The 20244-nt window shown below is 36.6% G+C and overlaps 1 protein-coding gene across 1 annotated transcript in view; it reads right to left on the bottom strand.

The window, feature by feature from the left end:
• PARP4 (poly(ADP-ribose) polymerase family member 4) overlaps positions 1-20244 on the bottom strand; it is a 133642-nt gene that overhangs the window by 16317 nt on the left and 97081 nt on the right. Inside the window, 7 exon segments of the mRNA XM_044249370.1 lie at positions 4538-4637; positions 7255-8298; positions 14981-15103; positions 15723-15818; positions 17126-17206; positions 18778-18858; positions 19113-19283. Coding sequence (XP_044105305.1) covers positions 4538-4637; positions 7255-8298; positions 14981-15103; positions 15723-15818; positions 17126-17206; positions 18778-18858; positions 19113-19283 — 1696 coding nt within the window.

Genomic DNA, 20244 nt, shown 5'->3' with positions numbered 1-20244 from the left:
GTTGCATAGCATCAGTCTTCCAACTTTCTTCTTCAATATTGTTTTGGCTAGTTGAGGTCATTTGCCTTTCCATATAAATTTGGGAATCAGTTGTCCATATCTATAAAATAACTTGCTGGGATTTTGATTGGTATTCCATTGAATCTGTAGGCTAATCTTGACAATACTGAGTTTTCCTATTTATGCACATGGAACACCAATCCATTTATTTAGCTCTTCTTTGATCAGAGATCAGAATTATTGTTTTCTTCATATGGCTCTTATACATATTTTGTTACATTTATACCTATGTGTTTCATTTTTGAGAGTGCTAATATAAAGGATATTGTGTTTTTAACTTCAAATTCCATTTGTTCTTTGTTGGAATATAGGAAAGCAATTGGCTTTTTCATATTAATCTGTATCCTGTAACCTTGGTATAATTGTTCACTAGTTTCAATAATTTTTTCTTTTACTTCATCTGCAAATCTTATAAAAAATCTTTTTAAAGTTTTTATTTTAATTTCAGTTAAGTTTCAAGGGTTTTTTGTTGATTCTTTTGAATTTTCAACATAGACAAATATCATCTCTAAACAAAGAAAATTTTAATTTCTTCCTTCCGGGTCTATATATCTTTTACTTCCTTTTCTTGCCTTACTGCATTAGCAAGTATTTCCAGTACAATATTAAAAAGGAGTGGAGAGAGGGGCAATCTTTGCCTTGTACCTGATCTTCATGTAAAAGCTTCTAGTTTCTCACCTGTAAGTATAATGTTAGCTATAGTTTTTTTTTAATAGTCTTTATTAAGTTGAAGAGATTCTCCTGTATTCATTGTTTACTGAGAGTTTTTAGCATGAACGAGTGTTGGATCTTCTCAAATGCTTTTTTCCTAATCTATTGATATGATCACGTGATTCTTCATTTTTAGTTTGTTGACATAATGGATCACATTAATTGATTTCCTAATGTTGAACCAGACTTGTATACCTATGATAAATCCCACTTGGTCATGGTGTATTGGTCTTTTTATACTTTTTTGGATCAACTTCCTAATATTTTGTTGAGAATTTTTGTGTCTATGTTATGAGGGATAATGGTTTGTAGTTTTCTTCTCTTGTAATGACTTTGTCTGGTTTTGGTATTAGGGTAATATTGTCCTTATAGAATGAGTTAGGAATTATTCTCTCTGCTTCTCTACTTCTGAAAGACATTATAGAGATTTGATATAATTCCTTCCTTAAATATTTGGTAAAATTCACCAGTGAACTTACTGGGCCCGGTGTTTTATGTTTTGGAAGGTTATTAATTATTGATTCTATTTCTTTAATAGATACAGGTACATTCATATTTTCCATTTCTTCTTTTGTGAGTTTTGGCAGATACTGTCTTTCAAGGAATTAGTCCATTTTATCTAGATTATCAAATTTGTGGGCATGTATTCACAACACTGAATCTATAGATCAATTGGGGAGAACCAACATCTTCACATTTTTAGTTTTCTAAACCCATTCATTACCTTAAAATTTTTCTCCATTTTCTTTGATCTTTTAAGAATTCTCTCATTTGGGGTGCCTGGGTGGCTCAGTTGGTTAAGCTTTTGTCTTGGGCTTAGGTCATGATCCTAGGACTCCAAGATAACCACCTGAGCTGAAGGCAGATGCTTAACTGACTGAGCCGCCCAGGTATCCCTCTCCTTTATTTTTAAAGGCTCTTTTCTGCTGAATATATAGTTCTTAGTTTGTAGGGCTTTTTCTTTCATCACTTTAAATATATTATTCTATTATTTTTTAGCTTCCATTCTTTCTTCCTTTTTTTTAAAAAAAAAATTATATTATTTATTTGAGAGAGAGAGAGGGCACAAGCAGGTGGAGCAGCAGGCAGAGGGAGAGGAAGAAGCAGGCTCCTCGCTGAGCAGAGAACTGGACATGGGACTCTATCCCAGGAAACAGAGATCATGACCTGAGCTGAAGGTAGCTGCTTAACCAACTGAGCCACCTGGGTACCCCTAGCTTCCATTATTTCTGATGTGGGATAATTTAAAATTCTTATAGATGTTCTCCTGACTCTAATGTGTCCTTGTTTTCTGTTTGCTTTAAGATTTATCTGTGATTTTCAGCAGTTTGATTCTGGTTTACTTAAATGTCTTCTAATTGTATTTATCCTGCCTGAAGTTCTGCTGAGTGTCTCAGATCTAGACGTTGATATCTTTCAACAGTTTTAGAGAAAACTCAGTTATCATTTATTCAAACATTTTTCTATCTACTCTCATTCCTCTTGGGATCCCAATTATACAAATGTAAACCTCTTGGTATCACTCCACATGTCCTGGATTCTCTTCTTTTTTCGTTCTTTTTTTTTTTTTTCTGTGCTTCAGTTTGGATAATTTTTATTACCACTTTATATTATTTTAATTTAAGTTACATGATTTCTTTTTGTTTTGTTTTGTACATTCTGCTACTAAGCCCATCCAATGACCCTTCCATTGAAGATATTGTAATTTCCAGTTCTAGGGTTTTCACTTGATTCTTACAGTTTCCATCTATTTGCTGAGCTCCTCCCATTTGTCCACCCCTTCTGTTCTTCTTTTCTGATAAATCCTTTACTGTATTTTTAAAGATTTTATTTTTATTTATTTGACAGAGATCACAAATAGGCAGAGAGGCAGGCAGAGAGAGAGAAAGAGAGAGAAGAAGGGAAGCAGGCTCCCTGCTGAACAGAGAACTTGATGTGGGGCTCGATCCCAGGACCCTGGGATTTAACCCACTGAGCCACCCAGGCGCCCCTTTACTGTATTTTTAATAGCAGTTTTAAATCCTGTCTGCTAATTTCAACACAAGGGGCATCTGTAGGTCAGCATCTTTAGGCCATTTCCCCTAGATTTTAAGTCATATTTTCTTGCTTCTTTGTATATGATTAAATTTTCATTCTAGATTGTACCTTGAAAATTGTGGAGACTCTGGATTATACGTTCGTATTCTAAAAAGTGTTGAGTTTTGTTTTGGTATATTCTTTGAAAGCTTTGTTTTAGGTTTTGTTAGGGTGAGCCTATTTTGTATTTCTCCTTCATCCTGTGGAAGTCTTTGATCATGATTTATGGTCCTTTTGATACTGTCTGGATTTTAGTGGAAAACTTGAGATTTTTATAAATTCTAATTTGTTATAATTCAAATGCCAAACTCTGTCTCCCCAACACTTGGCAGCAGCTGAAATCTCTGCTCTACACGTTTCCTTTCTAGTTGTTGCTTTTTTCTAGATTTCTTAAAGTAAATATATGTGTGAATATATGGGTTAGGGAGAACCAAGATATGAGGGAATTTGTATGCAGATTTCAGAGGTCCCTGCTCCGTGGCTCACTCCTTTCTAGGATTTTCACCCTTAATTTCCAGCCACTCTGGCAGCCTTGAACTCTGACCCCAATATCATTATCCTGTTAAGACTTTCTGTTTCAGTTCAATCTCTCCTGTGCCTCATGAACTGAGAAGTACTTTTGGGTAAAATAACAGCTGGATAAATGTGGAGCTCACCTCATTTTCTTCCTTTTTTCAGGGATTTTGTACCCTTTGGTTTCTGTCTGTTTTTTATTGTATTCTAGGCCTTAAAAGAGTGGTTTTAAAATATTTTGTCTGGGGTTAAAAAGTGTTTTTGGTAGTTAGTCTGATACAATCCCCTTTATCATTCCAGGAACTAGAATTCTCCTTATGCAGATGTTCATAATTTCTTCTTAGTGTGGTGCAGGTCAAACAGACAAAGATCTGCTAACCATGGAATAAGTCTGAGTATGAAAACCCTGACATTTCCTCAGAAATGTCAATTTCCTCAGAAATGTCAGGGTAGTTAGACCTTGCTGTTCAATGAATACTGACTAGTTGTTTAATATGTTTATTTTATTTTAAAAAAATCTCTTAACTTAGAGCTAGCATTTGACTTTTAAACCAATTGGTCATCTATTCCCTTCAGTATCATGACAAGAAACAGGTCCACAGAGGTCGAACTTGCTCTGGCAGAGACTGACTAAATGCTCATTAAAGCTGTTTTCTTTTCCTTAACACAAAGCTAAAGTACATTTCCCAGCCTTCTTGTATTTAGGTGGAGTTCTGTGACTTGATCCTGCCACATTTTCTCTTTCTCCTATCTACCAGGTAGGTGATGCCAGAGCAATTTTCTTCTTTTCTTTTTACCAGAGTAATTTTAAAGACACTTTTGATAATGGTAGAGCCACAATATGGAAGGAGCCTGGGTCTGTAAATGACAACCTGGAGTGGAATTTCCTGCTGACCATTATTTGACTGTGATATGGGCAAGAAAATAATCTTTACGTTAAGCTACTGAAATTTTGTATTTTTTAAAACAGAAGTTACTGCTACTTATGCTAACTAATTACACAAAGCCTAATCTGTTGTGAAGATATGCATAGAAACTAGTCCTCTGTTTTCTTTGATGGTTAACAAACATAATTCCACTCATATGTAACTTACATAATTATCATAGTAGTACACTAGTTTACAACAAAATTTAAATAATTAAGAGTGTGCCATTTAATAGAAAAATGGTGACTTACCCAGAGAGCGAATGCCTTTTTGTTCAAGAAAGCTGTTTAAAATAATTGTATTAAGGTTTAATATAAATCCCAGTTCTGGTGTAAGTTTCCAGAAGCCATCCTATGAAATAAAAAACAAATTTAAGCCACAGTACTAAAACTGATTCACATACATAAGAATGTAATATAATAAATAATGTTTCCAATTATTTCAATTCAGTTTAAGACATTTCTAAAATTTTTATTATCAAAAATTTTTAATTACTATTTTTATTATTCTTTTTTAAAAAATATTTTATTTATTTATTTGACTGATAGAGATCACCAGTAGGCAGAGAGGCAGGGTGAGGGAGGAGGAAGCAGGCTCCCTGCTGAGCAGAGAGCCCGATGTGGGGCTTGATCCTGGGTCCCTGGGATCATGACCCAAACGAAAGCAGAGGCTTTAACCCACTGAGCTACCGAGGCGCCCCTATTTTTATTATTCTTAAAATTGAAATTCTTTATATACTAGTGACACAGTATTGGGAATCTCAAAAATACTATGGATGTTATGTACCAGGTGGCACTTATAAAAATCTGGAGGGGCGCCTGGGTGGCTCAGTGGATTAAAGCCTCTGCCTTCGACTGGGGTCCTCGGATCGAGCCCTGCATCCAGTTCTCTGCTCAGCAGGGAGCCTGCTTCCCTTCCTCTTTCTCTGCCCGCTTCTCTGCCTACTTGTAATCTCTGTCAAATAAATAAATAAAATCTTAAAAAAAAAAATCTGGAAAGTGGGGCACCTGGGTGGCTCATGGGTTAAGCCTCTGCCTTCGACTCAGATCATGATCCCAGAGTCCTGGGATGGAGTCCCACATCCAGCTCTCTGCTTGGCGCGGAGCCTACCTACCCTCTCTCTCTACCTGTCTCTCTCTTCCTACTTGTGATCTCTCACTCTCTCTCTCTCTCTGTCAAATAAATAAATAAAAATCTTAAAAAAAAGTATGGAAAGCTGCTCATGTGTAAGGATTTTAAAAAATGGTGTTACACACTTTTTTCTTCTAGTAATGCTTTGAACTGTTTCTCAAACTTTTCTTTTTCATGGTAAGGAAACTTTAATTAAAATGCCAAGTGCAAAAGGACAGGATTTGGCTGACATATGTAAATGCAAATAAAAGACTATAGCGAAAGCGAGACTTCATTGAAGGGGACATGATTGGAGAAAGAAGATGTGCTGAGCAAGCACCTCAGCAGAACAGGTAGTTTGGGGCAGTGCAATAAGCTACAGGCATTTCAGAAAAATTACACTGAAAATGTGATTGTGATGTTTCTCAAACTTTTAAGTAGCATGATTCCTTTTGATCAACATTAAAAATGTGCCTTTATGATGTCTGAAGTGTGAAAATGACATTTTTTAAAACTAAATATAAAATTGTTATGGTGAATATGCACTTTAAAACTGTCTTACTTATTCTCACTGTCCTCTGCCCACCTCAGCTAACTTTTAGGGCTGATGTTTCTTACATATTATGAGGTAGTTGTAAACCTGAATATGGGGATCTTGAACTTGAAGTAGATCAACTTCAGGTCTCAGGGGCACTAATACAGGGAGCAGAAAGAAGGGTGAGGTCATAGACAGATGCACAGACTCAACAGCAATAATTTGAAAAAAATAACAGCATGTTAGCATATTCTAACACTTAGCACATGCTAACTAGTGATGAACTAGTTCTAGGTGCCAGGTTTTTTTTTTTTTTTTTTTTATCTGTTTAGCCACTCGTCTGGAGGCTATTACTATACCTTTTGCAGATGAGAACTACTTTTCAGATGAGAATACTGAGGCACAGAGAAGTTAAGCAACTTGTTCAAAGTCACACAGCTAATAAGCAGCAGAAGCACAATTTAAGCCCCGACAGTCTGGCTCCAGGACCCATAAATGGCAGTATCTGCTATACTGTTTCCAACACGGTTTTCATGTATGTTCTTTCAGGTTAAAAAAAAAAAAAGGGCTGACAGCTGTTATTATCTCATTTAAACCTTAAAGCCACTCTAAGAGGCAGACACCATTATTACCACCAGTATATGGGTGAAGAAACTAAGACTCAGAAAGGTTTTGACTTGCCTTAAATCACAAAGAAGTAAGACTAAGGCTCAAATTTAGTCTCACACTAAATCAAGTTGCTTTTCTGCTTCACTAAACTACTTTACATTAAAGCACATATTTATACATGTGTGACTGGGTCTTAGTACCAGTGCAGGAACTATATTTATTGAATGTTTACTAGCTTCACAAATGGAATGATAAGCTCTAACACAGTCTAACATGTTGAGTAATATTCCCAAGACCACATGTTAAAATAATCAGAGTATACTTACAACACTTGTTCTTTACTTCACAAGGGAAGTTTTACATGATTGTAATTCATCTATCTGTTCTAGAACCTAGCAAATCAAGGTGTTACCCCATGACCCACTTAGGGATGCTAATTTTCAACTGAGGAATATTAACATTCACTTGCATGACATTTTGGCCTAACAATTAAAAATAGCTAAATACCATCATCAAGCACACTATATTGTTCAATGACTTTTTTTAAGCAAGATTTTCTCAATGAAGGAAGCAGTGTGTTGATTTACATTCTTCCACCAGTCACTTTCCTCACTAATGCACTGGTAAGTATTTAAATGAGCAGCTACTTTGAGTAGCTCTTTCTGAACTATGAAGCTAATTAACCATAGACCTAAGGGAAAATAAGAATAATACCTCAGTTTGTAGACTGAAGAGTTCAGTCCAAGGCACAATATTCATCCAGCTCTGTTCATCTTTTTGTGCTTGGAAGCTTGCAGTAAAATCACTTCCTGTTATATCAGATATTGTCACTTCTTTTTTCTTTTTCTTTTCTTTTTTTTTTTCAGATATTGTCACTTCTTGAAGAAAATAATTTGCCAGAAATTCTGGTGTTCCATTATTTTCTGTTTCAGAAAAACTTCCATTACTTGAAGGAGATAATGAAGTTACGGCAGAAAGAGCTGTACAGAAAGAAGCCTCCAATTCAGTGTTAGCAAACAGATCTGCTGGTGGCTTGTAACTGGTGCTGAAAGGAACTGCAGAATTTTGAAAATAAAGAGGAGAACAAGAAAGGGAATGAACTGCAAACCCTCTGGATGGACCAGCAGAATTAAGTCTACGAGGAGGCAAATGAATATTCGGCTGCAGAGGAGAGTCCAACTCAGAGAAAATGTTAGCAGAATTGTCGGTCTTACGGCCTTGGTAAGTTTCAGGTAGATTAGCATCACTGGTGTTAAATGAGACACCTTCACGAGCATAAAAACCAAAGGATTTAAGACGTGGGGGAGGCAGTCTGTAAGGGGTATATGATGCAGGGGTAATGTCACTCAAATGGTCAGCTTGAAGGTCTTGGTCATACTTAGATGGACCAAACTCTTTGAGACTCCTAGCAAACGTCTTAGGATGTAAGTGGGGATGATGGAGGAAACAAGCACCTTCAAAGGGCTCATCTCCCAAAAGGGCTGAACCATGGGCAGCAGAAATGCTGCAACTAACCAGTTTTGGGATAGGAGTATCTCTACATAGCGGTTGTTTAAATGAATCCATCTGACTTAAATCCAATGGCTTTTCCACACCTTCACATTCAAAATTGAGTGTTAAAGGTTTTTCTGATAGTTGGGAACTATCTTCAAAGTCTTCAGAATCTTTAGAATCTTCCAGGTGATATGATCTAAACTTTCTGTTAGTCAAATGTGGTTGTTGCAGTTCTTCATTCCATTCAAAGAATGCTAAAAGAGGCTGTCCAAGAGGGAAAAATGTAATGTAAGGGAAAATAAAAAATAAAATGAACAATCAAACATACTTCCTAGAATTGACTTCAGAGTAGACAAGAAATTGCTTATCCTAGAGCATTGAAAAATTGGAGATATACAAAATAATTTAAATACAATGCCCTTGTTATATAGATACAAATCTGAGATTTGGAGAGAACAGCAGTAATAAACACATCAAAGTTCTTAGTTTCTCTTTGTTCTTAGCATGTTGAAACTTCTAATACCCCTCATTTGATGCAAGAGGAAACACAGGGCCACAGAAGTGTCTTGTCCAAAATTTTATAATTAGCAGTATCATAGTGTGTAAATTAGCCCTAAAATAAGCTGATAATTTGAAATAAATTATTCTAGTCTTTTATTCCACTTTACAGCAATATTAAGGAAATGAGACAACTGATAGAAAATTTCAAAAGCTTTATCTTAAAAAGTTGCAAGTAAATAAAATCCAGTTTTATATGAATTATAAGTCTTTGAGATATTTTAGAAGTAAGTAGCCTGACAGCACCTGGCTGGCTCAGTGGGTAGAGTATGTGACTCTTGATCACAGAGTTATAAATCTGAGCCCTATGTTGGGACAGCTTAAAAGTAAAATTTTTAAAAAAATAATTAGGGGTGCCTAGGTGGCTCATTGGGTTAAAGCCTCTGCCTTTCGGCACAGGTCATGATCTCAGGGTCCTGGGATCAAGCCCTGTGTCAAGCTCTCTGCTCAGCAGGGAGTCTGCTTCCCTCTCTCTCTGCCTGCCTCTCTGCCTACTTGTGATTTCTGTCTGTCAAATAAATAAATAAAATCTTTTAAAAATATAAAAAAAATTAGCCTATAATTTTACCAATGTAAATCAGGTATTTTATCTTATTACTATTTTTAAAAATCAGCTATTTTTAAAAAAGAGTAGTTCTTTCCCAACTCAGTCATTTCCAGTATACATTTAAATAATTACACTGCAGAACATATTACAAAACACATATTTGAAAATAATATTTAAAAACAATGTTTTTCTGGGTAAGTTTCTCTTAATTAGATAAACAAATGGAAAAAGAAAGTAATAGTGGTAGACTAGACCTGTTAGATATTAAAGTATTTTATAAAATTGCAATAATTAGACACATCAGTGGAACAAAATAGATGGTCCAGCAATAGATCCTAAAACACATGGAAATTTAATAGATGACAAAGATGACATTTTAAGTCAATGGGAGGAAAAAGAATTTTCTAATAACTGTGTTGGGGAAAGTGGGTAGCTATCTGGAAATGAATAAAGTTAGTTCCATACTTCCTATCTTATACCAGGATAGATTCCAACTGGATGAAAAATTAAACGTAAACAAGAAACCATAAAACTATTTAAAAAAATAAGAAACCTTTAGGAAGCATAGCCTCTGGATAGGAAAGATATTTCTAAGAATGATAATAAAATAAAACAATATAAAACAAAAACAAGAAACCCAGAGATAAAAAAAATTTGCCTGAATTAAGAAATCTTCATGACAAAAAGATGATGAATGACATCAAATACAAATAGCAAACTGGGATACATATCTGTGCAGCTCAAAGTAAAAACAGCTTATTTTCCTAATACATATTTTTCCTGAAATAAATAAGAAAATGACTAGGGCGCCCGGGAGGCTCAGTTGTTGATTAAGTGACTGCCTTTGGCTAAGGTCAAGATCCCAGGGTCCTGGGATGGAGCCACACATCAGGCTCCTTGCTCTGCAGGGAAGCCTGCTTCTCCCTCTCATTCTCCCTCTCCCTCTGCCTGCCGTTTCCCCCTGCTTGTGCGCTCTCTCTCTCTCTCTGTCAAATAAATAAAATCTGTTAAGAAAATAAGGGAAAAGAAAAGAAAAGAATGACTAACATCACAATAATAAAGGTAAAAAAAATTAATAGATAACACATAGAAAAGAACATACCTAGAGCTCTTAAGAATATGAAAACATGCTATCTTCATCATAAAAAAATGAAAATTAAAATATCATTAATGCATTTCTCATCTGCCCAATTTGCAAAGATCAAACATTTGAATGATAAGCTGGGTTAAAGACGGACAGAATAAGACTCTCACATGCTACCAATGGGAGTGTGAATTGACATAACCTACAAAGAGGGAAGTTTGGCTAGAGTTAATTAAAATTTTCAGAATAGATTTTCTTAGGTATAATTGATGTGCAATAAACTGCACATTTTAAATGCATAATTTGAGGGGTACCTAGTTGGCTCAGTCAGTACAGCATGTGATTCCTGATCTCAGGGTCGTGAGTTGGATCCCTACACTGAGGGTAGAGTTTAATTAAAAAAATAATAAGGGACACGTAGGTGGCTCAGTTGGCTAAGCAGCTGCCTTTGGTTCAGGTCATGATCCTGGGGTCTTGTGATCAAGCCCGACATTGGGCTCCTTGCTCAGCAGAGAGCCTGCTTCTCCCTCTTCCTCTGCCTGCTGCTCTGCCTACTTGTCCTCTGTCTCTCTGTCAAATAAATAAAATCTTTAAAAAAATAAAGTATATAATTTGGTGAGTTCTGACATAAGTATACATCATGAAGCCATTATCACAGTGAAGAGAATGAACATAACCATCACTCTCAAGATATTCCTGTGCCCTTTTGTAATCCATCTCATTCCTCCCCTCGCAGTTCCCAGGCAACCACTATTTATTTCAATAACTTTATTTTGGTTTACTGTATTTTGTATCAATGGAATCATACAATTTCTATTCTTCTGTGTTTCACTTCTACTCAGCATAACTGTCCTGATACATGAGGTTGCATGTATCCATCATAGGGCTATATCACAGTTTGCTTATTCATTTCCTGATGGTTGTTTCCAACTTCTGGCTACTACAAATAAAAGCCACAATGAGTACTTATGCAGAAATCTTTGAACATACGCCTTCATTTTCCTTTTCCTGTTGGATTTAGGCTGTTTGCTGTTCCTTTCCCAGCTTCTTTAGGTGTAAGTTTAGGTTGTGAATTTGAGATTTTCTTCCTTCTTTTTTTTTTTTTAAAGATTTTATTTATTTTATTTATTTGACAGAGAGAGATCACAAGTAGGCAGAGAGGCAGACAGAGAGAGAGGAGGAAGCAGGCTCCCTGCTGAGCAGAGAGCCCGATGCGGGGCTCGATCCCAGGAGCCTGAGATCATGATCTGAGCCGAAGGCAGCGGCTTAACCCACTGAGCCACCCAGGCGCCCCGAGATTTTCTTCCTTCTTGAGGAAGACCAGTATTGCTATTGAACATCTTTTCTTTTCCTGTGCTTACTGACCATTCACATATCTTCTTTGTAGAAATGTCTACTCAAGACCTGTGCTCTATTTTTAAAAATGTTTTTATTTTTTTTTAAAGATTTTATTTATTTATTTGACAGATAGAGATCACAAGTAGACAGAGGGGCAGGCAGAGAGAGAGAGGAGGAAACAGGCTCTCCGTAGAGCAGAGAGCCAGATATGAGGCTCGATCCCAGGACCCTGAGATCATGACCTGAGCCAAAGGCAGAGGCTTTAACCCACTGAGGCACCCAGATGCCCCTTAAAAATGTTTTTAAAGATTTATTTATTCATTTAAGAGAGACAGAGAGTGGGGAAGAGGCAGAGGGAAAGAATCTTCAAGTGGACTCCCTGCTTAGCATGGCGCCTGACATAGGATTTGATCTCACAACACATGAGATCATGACTGGAGTCAAAACCAAGAGTCAAGACGCCCAACTGATTGAGCCTACCCCCTTACCCTATTTTTGAATTGGGTTGCTTTGTTGTTTTTGAGTTTTAGGAGTTCTATACATTTTGGATATTAATCCCTTATCATGTATATCTCTGCCAAAGATTTTCTTCCATTCTGTGGGTTATCTTTTTATTCTGTGGATAGTGTTTTTTGATGTACAAAATTTTTCTAAATTTTCATGAAGTCTGATTCCTTTATTTATTTTTTTTCTTTTGTTACTTATGCCTTTGATATCACATCCTGACAGATTACTGTTAAACCTAAAGGGTGAAGATTTGTCCTATGTTTCTTTTAGGAGTTATATTGTTTAAGGCCTTATATATAGGTCATAGATTCATTTTGAGTTAATTTCTGTATATGATATTAGGTAAGGATACAACATCATTCTTTTGCATGTGGATTTCCAGTATTTCCAGCACCATTTATGCTTTCCCCAATGAATAATCTTGGTACGTTTGTCAAAAATCACTTGACCATATACACTAGGGGTTATTTCTGGACTCACTATTCTATTCTATTGGTTTATAAAAGTCTGTCTTTATACGAGCATCACACTGCTTTTATTACTTATCATTGGAGTAAATTTTGAAATCAGTGAGTGTGAGCCCTCCAGTTTTGTTCTTTTTCAAGATTGTTTGGCTATTTTGGAGTACCTTGAGATTCCATATGAATTCCACGGTGGATTTTTCTATTTCTTTTTTTCTTTCTTTCTTTCTTTTTTTCTTTTTTAAGATTTTATTTATTGTGCACCTGGGTGGCTCAGTGGGTTAAGCCGCTGCCTTCAGCTCAGGTTGTGATTTCAGGGTCCTGGGATCTAGTCCCTCATCAGGCTCTCTGCTCAGCAGGGAGCCTGCTTCCCTCTCTCTCTCTCTGCCTGCCTCTCTGTCTACTTGTGATCACTCTGTGTCAAATAAATAGATAAAATCTTTTAAAAAAAGATTTAAAAGATTTTATCTATTTATTTGACAGAGAAAGACACAGCAAGAGAGTGAACACAAGCAGGGGGAATGGGAGAGGGAGAAGCAGGCTCCCTGCTGAGCAGGGAGCGGGATGTGGGGCTCGATTCCAGGACTCTGGGACCACGACCTGGGCTGAAGGCAGACGCTTCATGACCGGGCCACCCAGGGAGGCCCGATTTTTCTGTTTCTTCAATAACATTGCTGAGCTTTTGATAGAGATTGCATTGAATCTATAGATTGCTTTGGGTAACACTGACACTTTAATAATAATACTGACATGAAGAAGCAGAAAAAGTTCACGTTCATTGCTTCTTTCTTCTGCCTGCTCAAATCTGCCTTTGAATCCCTCTAGTGAATTTTTCATTTCAGGTATTGTACTTTTTAGCTCCAGAATTTCTTTTTGGTTTCTTTTTAACTCTTCTGTCTCTTTACTGATATTTCCATTTCATCCATTCATCATTTTCTTGACTTTCTCCTCATATTCCTCTAGTTCTCTGAGCACCTTTTAGATCACTGTGTTAAAGTCTTTGTCTAATATATCTGCCACTTTGTCTTTTTCAGGGACAGTTTCCAGTTGTTTCAATTTTGGAGGGGGTCATACTTCCCTATTTTTTTTTTTGTATCCTTTGTGATTTTTCTCCCTTGAACACTGAGTATCTGAATCTAATAAATGTGGTAAATTTGGATATGAGATTCTCTCTCTTCCCCAGTGTTTGTTGTATTTTTGTTATTCTTTTTCCTTTCTTAATTGTTGCAGGCTGTCTCTGTGGTGAGGATCAACCTGAAGTATAAACTTAATGTCCTCTTACGTCTCTTCTGAGCCTTTCCTTGGGTATGGGCAATAATTTTTTAATTATCCCCATATAGGAGTTGTTTTGGAATGTCCTAGTCTTCAATGGTTGACTCCCAAAAGGGGAAGAGTAAAAAATGAGCAGGGAGAGTAAAGGTGCAGCTCTTTATATCTCCTGGAATTTGCTTTAGCCAAAAGAGGAGGGACCTGCAACAATAGGGAAGGTGCACCAAAGGCTGCCTACCTCTTTATCTGCCAGTTGGGACACAGTCATTTCCCCAGCCCTGCCACTACCCATCTGTTCTGTGGAGGCTACAACTTCTCTAGTGTGACCTACGTGACTAGAGAAGTGAACTCAGAAAAAGAGTTAAATCAGGATTTTCAAAAGTTATTATCCCTCTCTCCTTTCTTTAAAGACAACTGTAAGATAAAACAAAAATTCTGAATGAAGGATTTGAGGAAACATTTATGGTTTTGTTTGGTTGTTGCTGTGTTGTTATTTACCATCTCAGATCATGATTTTTGAACAAAGTAAGCAAAGGATATCTAATGTGTTTTTATATTCTTAACTGACACAGTAACTTCAAAGTGGATCAAAGTAAATAAATGTTGCATATATTACATTCTCCCAAAATTCCTCTCAAAATTTTTCCTTAGATTCTAAATTTCTTTATTTTGGCAATTTTATTCTGCTAACCCAGATACCTAAGGGTTTTATTAGCACTGTTTTGTTCTTTTGGTTTTGAATATGCCTTTCAGTTTCTATGCGAATCACATTTTCCAATTCTATTTCTGGTCACAAAGGCCACAATATAACATGTTATAAACTTTAAGAATTATTAGTGGTGAATTTAGATGATCAGATAGGACTTTTCTCACTACTTTCATGATGAACTATTAATTACTTAGAGTAAGTGACTTTAGTTTCTTGTATGACAGTTTATTTGTCTATGAATGAAGTAAAATCACAGTTATTCCCCTTTGGTATTTTACAGCTACATTTATGTATGGTGACTCTCTCAGTCATATGACAGCTTATTTATAAATGTGCAAATATTTTCCATTTTGAGGGCGACAACAGTTTCTGCAAATTCAAGCAATAAGTGTGCTATTTGAAGCAAAGGGCTCCCCTCACAATCATACAAATATGAAAACACAATATTAATTGATTTGGTAATTAACCCTTACTTGTGCCGTACTGGTATCTGGTTGCTCCTCCTGCCAGCTCATGTATGGTAGAAAATCAACATCTTCTTTGGCAATAAGTTCCCAAATATTAGGAATATTAGGAGAAGGCAACTCCTTACCATCCTATATTGAATTAAAATTAGGTAAAAACAAAACAGACATTATCAAATTAAATGATTACTATTCATTCTAAAGCCTGGTGAATCCTTAGTTTGAAATATGTATGGGTGTCAGATTAGATTGTTCTGGGCCACAAGGGAGGGAGAAAGAGTCTAAAAAGAAAATTATGCTCAGTTGAGTGGCTTTCCTCTCTCTTGAGCTGGGTGTGGGGTCTGTGGTAAGTGCCTTCTGTGGTCTTTTCCTCTTTTCTTCTTAAACTTACGAAAAAGAAAAGGCCTCGCAGAGGATGAGGGAAGCTCAAGCCCTTTCTGTTTTTTGAGGGTCTTGCGTTAATAAAAGATGAGAAATGCCCAAATGTAGTAAAATTATAGTGTATCTCATAAATACACATATAACTAAGTAATAACTTATAACATCAAAAACATAACATATGTGACTCATTTAGAGAAATTATAATGAGCCCTTCGTGAATGTGAGGCTCTGGTTTCATGGTCCTCCCTGCCCCTCCCCTCCCTGCTCTTCATAAGCCATGAATGTGGATATTGTCAGTAACAGTCAGAGCAAGAGTAATTTTCTTAATATGTAAATACAAATGAAATAACCATGAATTAACAATACATACCCTCTTCTCAACTGCAACAAAGCTTGTAAACTGCGTTATGAGACAGTTTTCTTTACTGAGTTTAATAATCAGAGATTTTAGGATTTGCTTCTTCATCTAAAATAGAATCAGATGAAGTCATGTCTTATTTTATTTTTCACTGTTTAGATATGTATGACCAATAAAACAAGTATTAAATAACCAACAAATGTATTTTTCTACAAAATAAACCATTTTATAATTAGTATTTCAAATAAAATTGAGTCAATGGCCCTGTCTAAATGTCTACAGTAGATGACTTAACATTCTCTGAAAAATAGGATCAAGTGACTGTTAAGTCATAGAAAAATAATTCATATTTATATAGTTCTTTATGACTACAAAGAACTCTCACTCTCAAGTGTGAGGGGTTTCTGCATTTTTTAACAGTCTCTTCCTCCCATTTTAAAGATGGGGAATCCAAGGTGTGGAGATGTAGAGTGACTTTTTCAGGACTATTTGGTGGAAGGGCTGGTCAGTTGCCCACACAGATAAAAAAGGCCTTAAGGAGGGCACCTGGGTGCCTCAATTGGTTAAGAGTCTTGGCTTCAGCCCAGGTCATGGATCCAGGGTCCTGGGATTGAGTCCCACATCAGGCTCCCTGCTTGGCATGGTGTCTGCTTCTCCCTCTACCCTTCCCCCTATTCGTGATCTCTCTCTCTCTCTTCCTCAAATAAATAAATAAATAAATAAATAAAATCTAAAAAACAAAACCAAACCCAAAAAGGTCTTAAGTAAAACAGAACACAACGCTGCTAATCTAAGGGCAGCAAGGGAGTACAGTGAAAACACAAGGCCATCTATTACCTGCCATGACTGCATTAACAGCCAGGGGAGGTCCTCTGGTTCCTTCTTTTTGGGAGGGCATTGAGCACCACTTCTCCTAAGCTCATTTAAGTTCACAGCTACCAAGGGACCAGGTCATCAGGTGGGCTGGCTTAGTGGGACCCCCTGTTGGAGGCCTCATCAGGTCAGTGAAGAAGGCACAGGGTGGGCTTTGGCTCCACTGTGTGTCTTTAGGCTGGTCACCTACCTGTCTTGCACCTGGGCTGCTTCATCACTAAGATGAGAATACCAACGCGTATAGTATATAAGATCTTAGGTGATATTTATGACAGGAGCTTACCAAACATTCTCTGAGCCCTCCTCTAACCTCCTCTTGATGAGGAAAATGACCAGAGAATTCTTAGGAAACCAATGACATCTGTTCTTTCATTAATTCATTCAACAAACATTTACTGAGTGCCCTGCACCCCAGGTGCAGAAAATACAGATACAATGATGACTGCCACTATACCACATGTCTCTCCATTCAGCTATCCTCACTTTACAGTTCCATGGATAGATCAATTTAAGAAGGATGGAGAACAATGAAAAGAGCAAACCTCATGGTTCGTTTCATTTTCGTGGAGAATGCCGTCTTCATAATCTCGGATCAGAGCTCGTGCTGTCAGCTTGTGGATCATCTGTGTTTAAGCAGCAAAGGGGAAAAAATGATTCAGATGGCTTCTCATTAAAGTCTTAACTTAGAAAACCACTTTTAAAATTGAGGTATAATAGTACACACAATAAAATTCACCCCTTTTAAGTGTACAGTTTGATGAATTGTAACAAATGTATATAGTTGTGTGACTATCACTGAAATAAAGATACAGAATAGTTCCTTCAATTTCAAAAGTGAAGGGCACTCCTCATGGTCCTTGCTGTCACCTCAAGACCCTGGCACCCACACAACTGTTTTCTATGCCTGCAGTTTTGTCTCTTCTATAAAAGGGCATTTTGTTAATTCAATTTATTTCTAAAATTTTAAACTGTTCTTCTACTGTAGGAAGAAGTCCGCTTAGTGCTGTGATGCTTAACCTCCACTCTGAAGGGCAGGGGTGGCAAAATGTGCCCTGGGAAGTGCAAGGTGAAGGACTGCCCCCTTCCTTTCCAATAACTAAGAAACACAGCTGATTTTAATAGCAATGTTTGCTTACAATGATAATTCCAACTCTTGTAATTTTGTTATCAATAAGGCCATAATTCACAGAATAAGTACAACTATAAAAACTTCAATTTTATGGAAAGTGACCTCTTTCCATGTAAAACCCTTTTAATTATTAATTCCCCCCTTAGATTCATTTTTTTAAAAAAATAGGGAGATTCCCTTAAGTTCTATACATATATCACAGGCAAACAGTAAGTTATAATAATTGATTCAGGGCTAAAAAGTAAGCTATATTTTATTTTTTAAAAAAGACAAAATATCGGGGCGCCTGGGTGGCTCAGTGGGTTAAGCTGCTGCCTTTGGCTCAGGTCATGATCGCAGGGTCCTGGGATCGAGCCCCGCATCGGGCTCTCTGCTCAGCCGGGAGCCTGCTTCCTCCTCTCTCTCTCTGCCTGCCTCTCTGCCTGCTTGTGATCTCTCTCTGTCAAATAAATAAATACATACATACATACATACAAAATATCTGCAATGTCTTGGAAGTAGTTTACCTGGTTAGGCAAATAAACACTCCTATGAATAAAGCTACATATATATAGTATATATAGGTAAGGCATTTTCCAGGTCTGAATCTAATAGATTAAGTACTAATGCAAATACTACAAACTTTCTGGTGATAATTTATTTGCTTTACTCTGAAAGTAGAAAAAACAAACACATTCTCAATATATGTTTACTCTCAGTCCAGTACTGTTACACTTCATATTTCAAAATAACACAGGTTGATCTGTGGTGCTTAATTTTTATCACGTCATGAACAACTTTGAGAACCTCCTTAAAAAGTGTTCCTGTATAAAATACCAAATTTAACTGCAGTTAGTCATATCCACTGATGCCCATATGGATACACCTAGACTCAAGAACCCCAGAAAAAGAGCTGCTGCATCAGAAACTGAAGGAAAGTGTTCTCGTTTGTACAGACAACGGTTCCCCATATCATACTGTGCACTGAAGGGTCAAAAATAGAAAAACAAGACAACAAAGGTATGAAAATATAAATTTATTACAACTTTCAAAGAGTGAGTTCATAGTTAAAGTTTTTAATCTTACAGTTCCAGTTGTCTTCTGAAGTTCACTAGTTGATACTATTGTAGAAAATTCTTTCTCTTGAATCAATGCACATAGAGTTGCCTGAAATGGGGGAGGAGGGTGGAATCCCTTATTAATTTCTCATTCCATAGAGTCTTAGTTTCACCATGATTTTCTCTTTCCTTTTAATGGAAAGGCTCCCCAGTATCCCTAGTTAACTACCCATTCAGTTTCCAGTAGGAGAAAATTTGCCAGCATGTTATGATACAAGGAGGGGGAAGAAAGAAAAGAAAAAGAAAATTGTTGGCAACATACATTGCTCTTCCCATAGTAGAATGAGCTGTGTGCTTCCTTACCTGTGTACAATGAGGAATAAATCCATAGACAAGGAGTCGCTCGTTGTGGAACAAGGACTGCACCTGGGCTGGAGCCTGGAGAGGCTCAGGCGCATCTGTACTTAGCTGCTGCCATTTGATGGAGACAGAGTGACAACTTGGAGAATGTAACCTAGCCATTTGGTCTTCTATCTATTTATAAGAGATGAATTATTTCTCTTTCAATGTTACATCCAGAAAATAGTTACTTAACACTTAAAATAATTTTATATTCTCTCTCTCGGGATTTGTGCTACTTTGGTTTTGTTTTTCTCCTTCCTGCTCAGGGTACATTTTCAAAAAGATTTTCAATAGAATTCTTAATAATAGCATTAGCACATAATTTAAATACGTAAGACATTCCCAAATTATTCCATTACTTAACTACTAATAAACAACTCTGGCAAGGAGTAGTTGCTAGTTATAAAAATTAATCTTACAAAGGACTTGAATAGACATTTCTCCAAAGAAAATATGGCCACTGAACACATGAAAAGATAGTCAATATTACTAGTCATTAGGAAAATGCAACTCCGAACACCAATGGAATACAATGTCACACCCTAGGATGGTTATTCTAAAACAAAAACCAAAACCAGAAAACAACAAGTGCTATCAATTATGTAGAAAAATTGGAATCCTAGTACATTGCTTATGGGAATGTAAAATGGTGTAGCCACTGTGAGCAAGAGTATAACAATTTCTAAAAAACAAAACACAGAATTACCATATGGTCCAGAAATTTAACTTCTGTTATATACCTAAAATAACTGAAATCAGACCTGAACACTTGTTTATATGGCAATACTCAAAGCAGCATAATTCACAACCACTAAAAGGTAGAAACAACCCAAATATCTATCAACAAACAAATGGATAAACAAAATGTGGTATGTGAACACAATGAAATATTATTTAGCCTTTAAAGAGAAAGAAAATTCTGACACATGCCACAACATGGATAGACCTTGAAAACATACCAAATGAAACAAGACAGGCACAAAAGTACACATATTGTATGATTCTGCTTTCATGAAGTATCTAAAGTAGTCAAATTCATAGAGACAGAAAGTAGAATGGTAGTTACCAGGGACTGGGGGAGGGTAGAAAGGGG

This window comes from Neovison vison, chromosome 5 (assembly GCF_020171115.1).
Source record: "Neovison vison isolate M4711 chromosome 5, ASM_NN_V1, whole genome shotgun sequence".
Lineage (NCBI taxonomy): Eukaryota > Metazoa > Chordata > Mammalia > Carnivora > Mustelidae > Neogale > Neogale vison.
The sequence above is the reverse complement of the archived record's forward strand: the minus strand, read 5'-3'. Positions and strand labels throughout refer to the sequence as shown.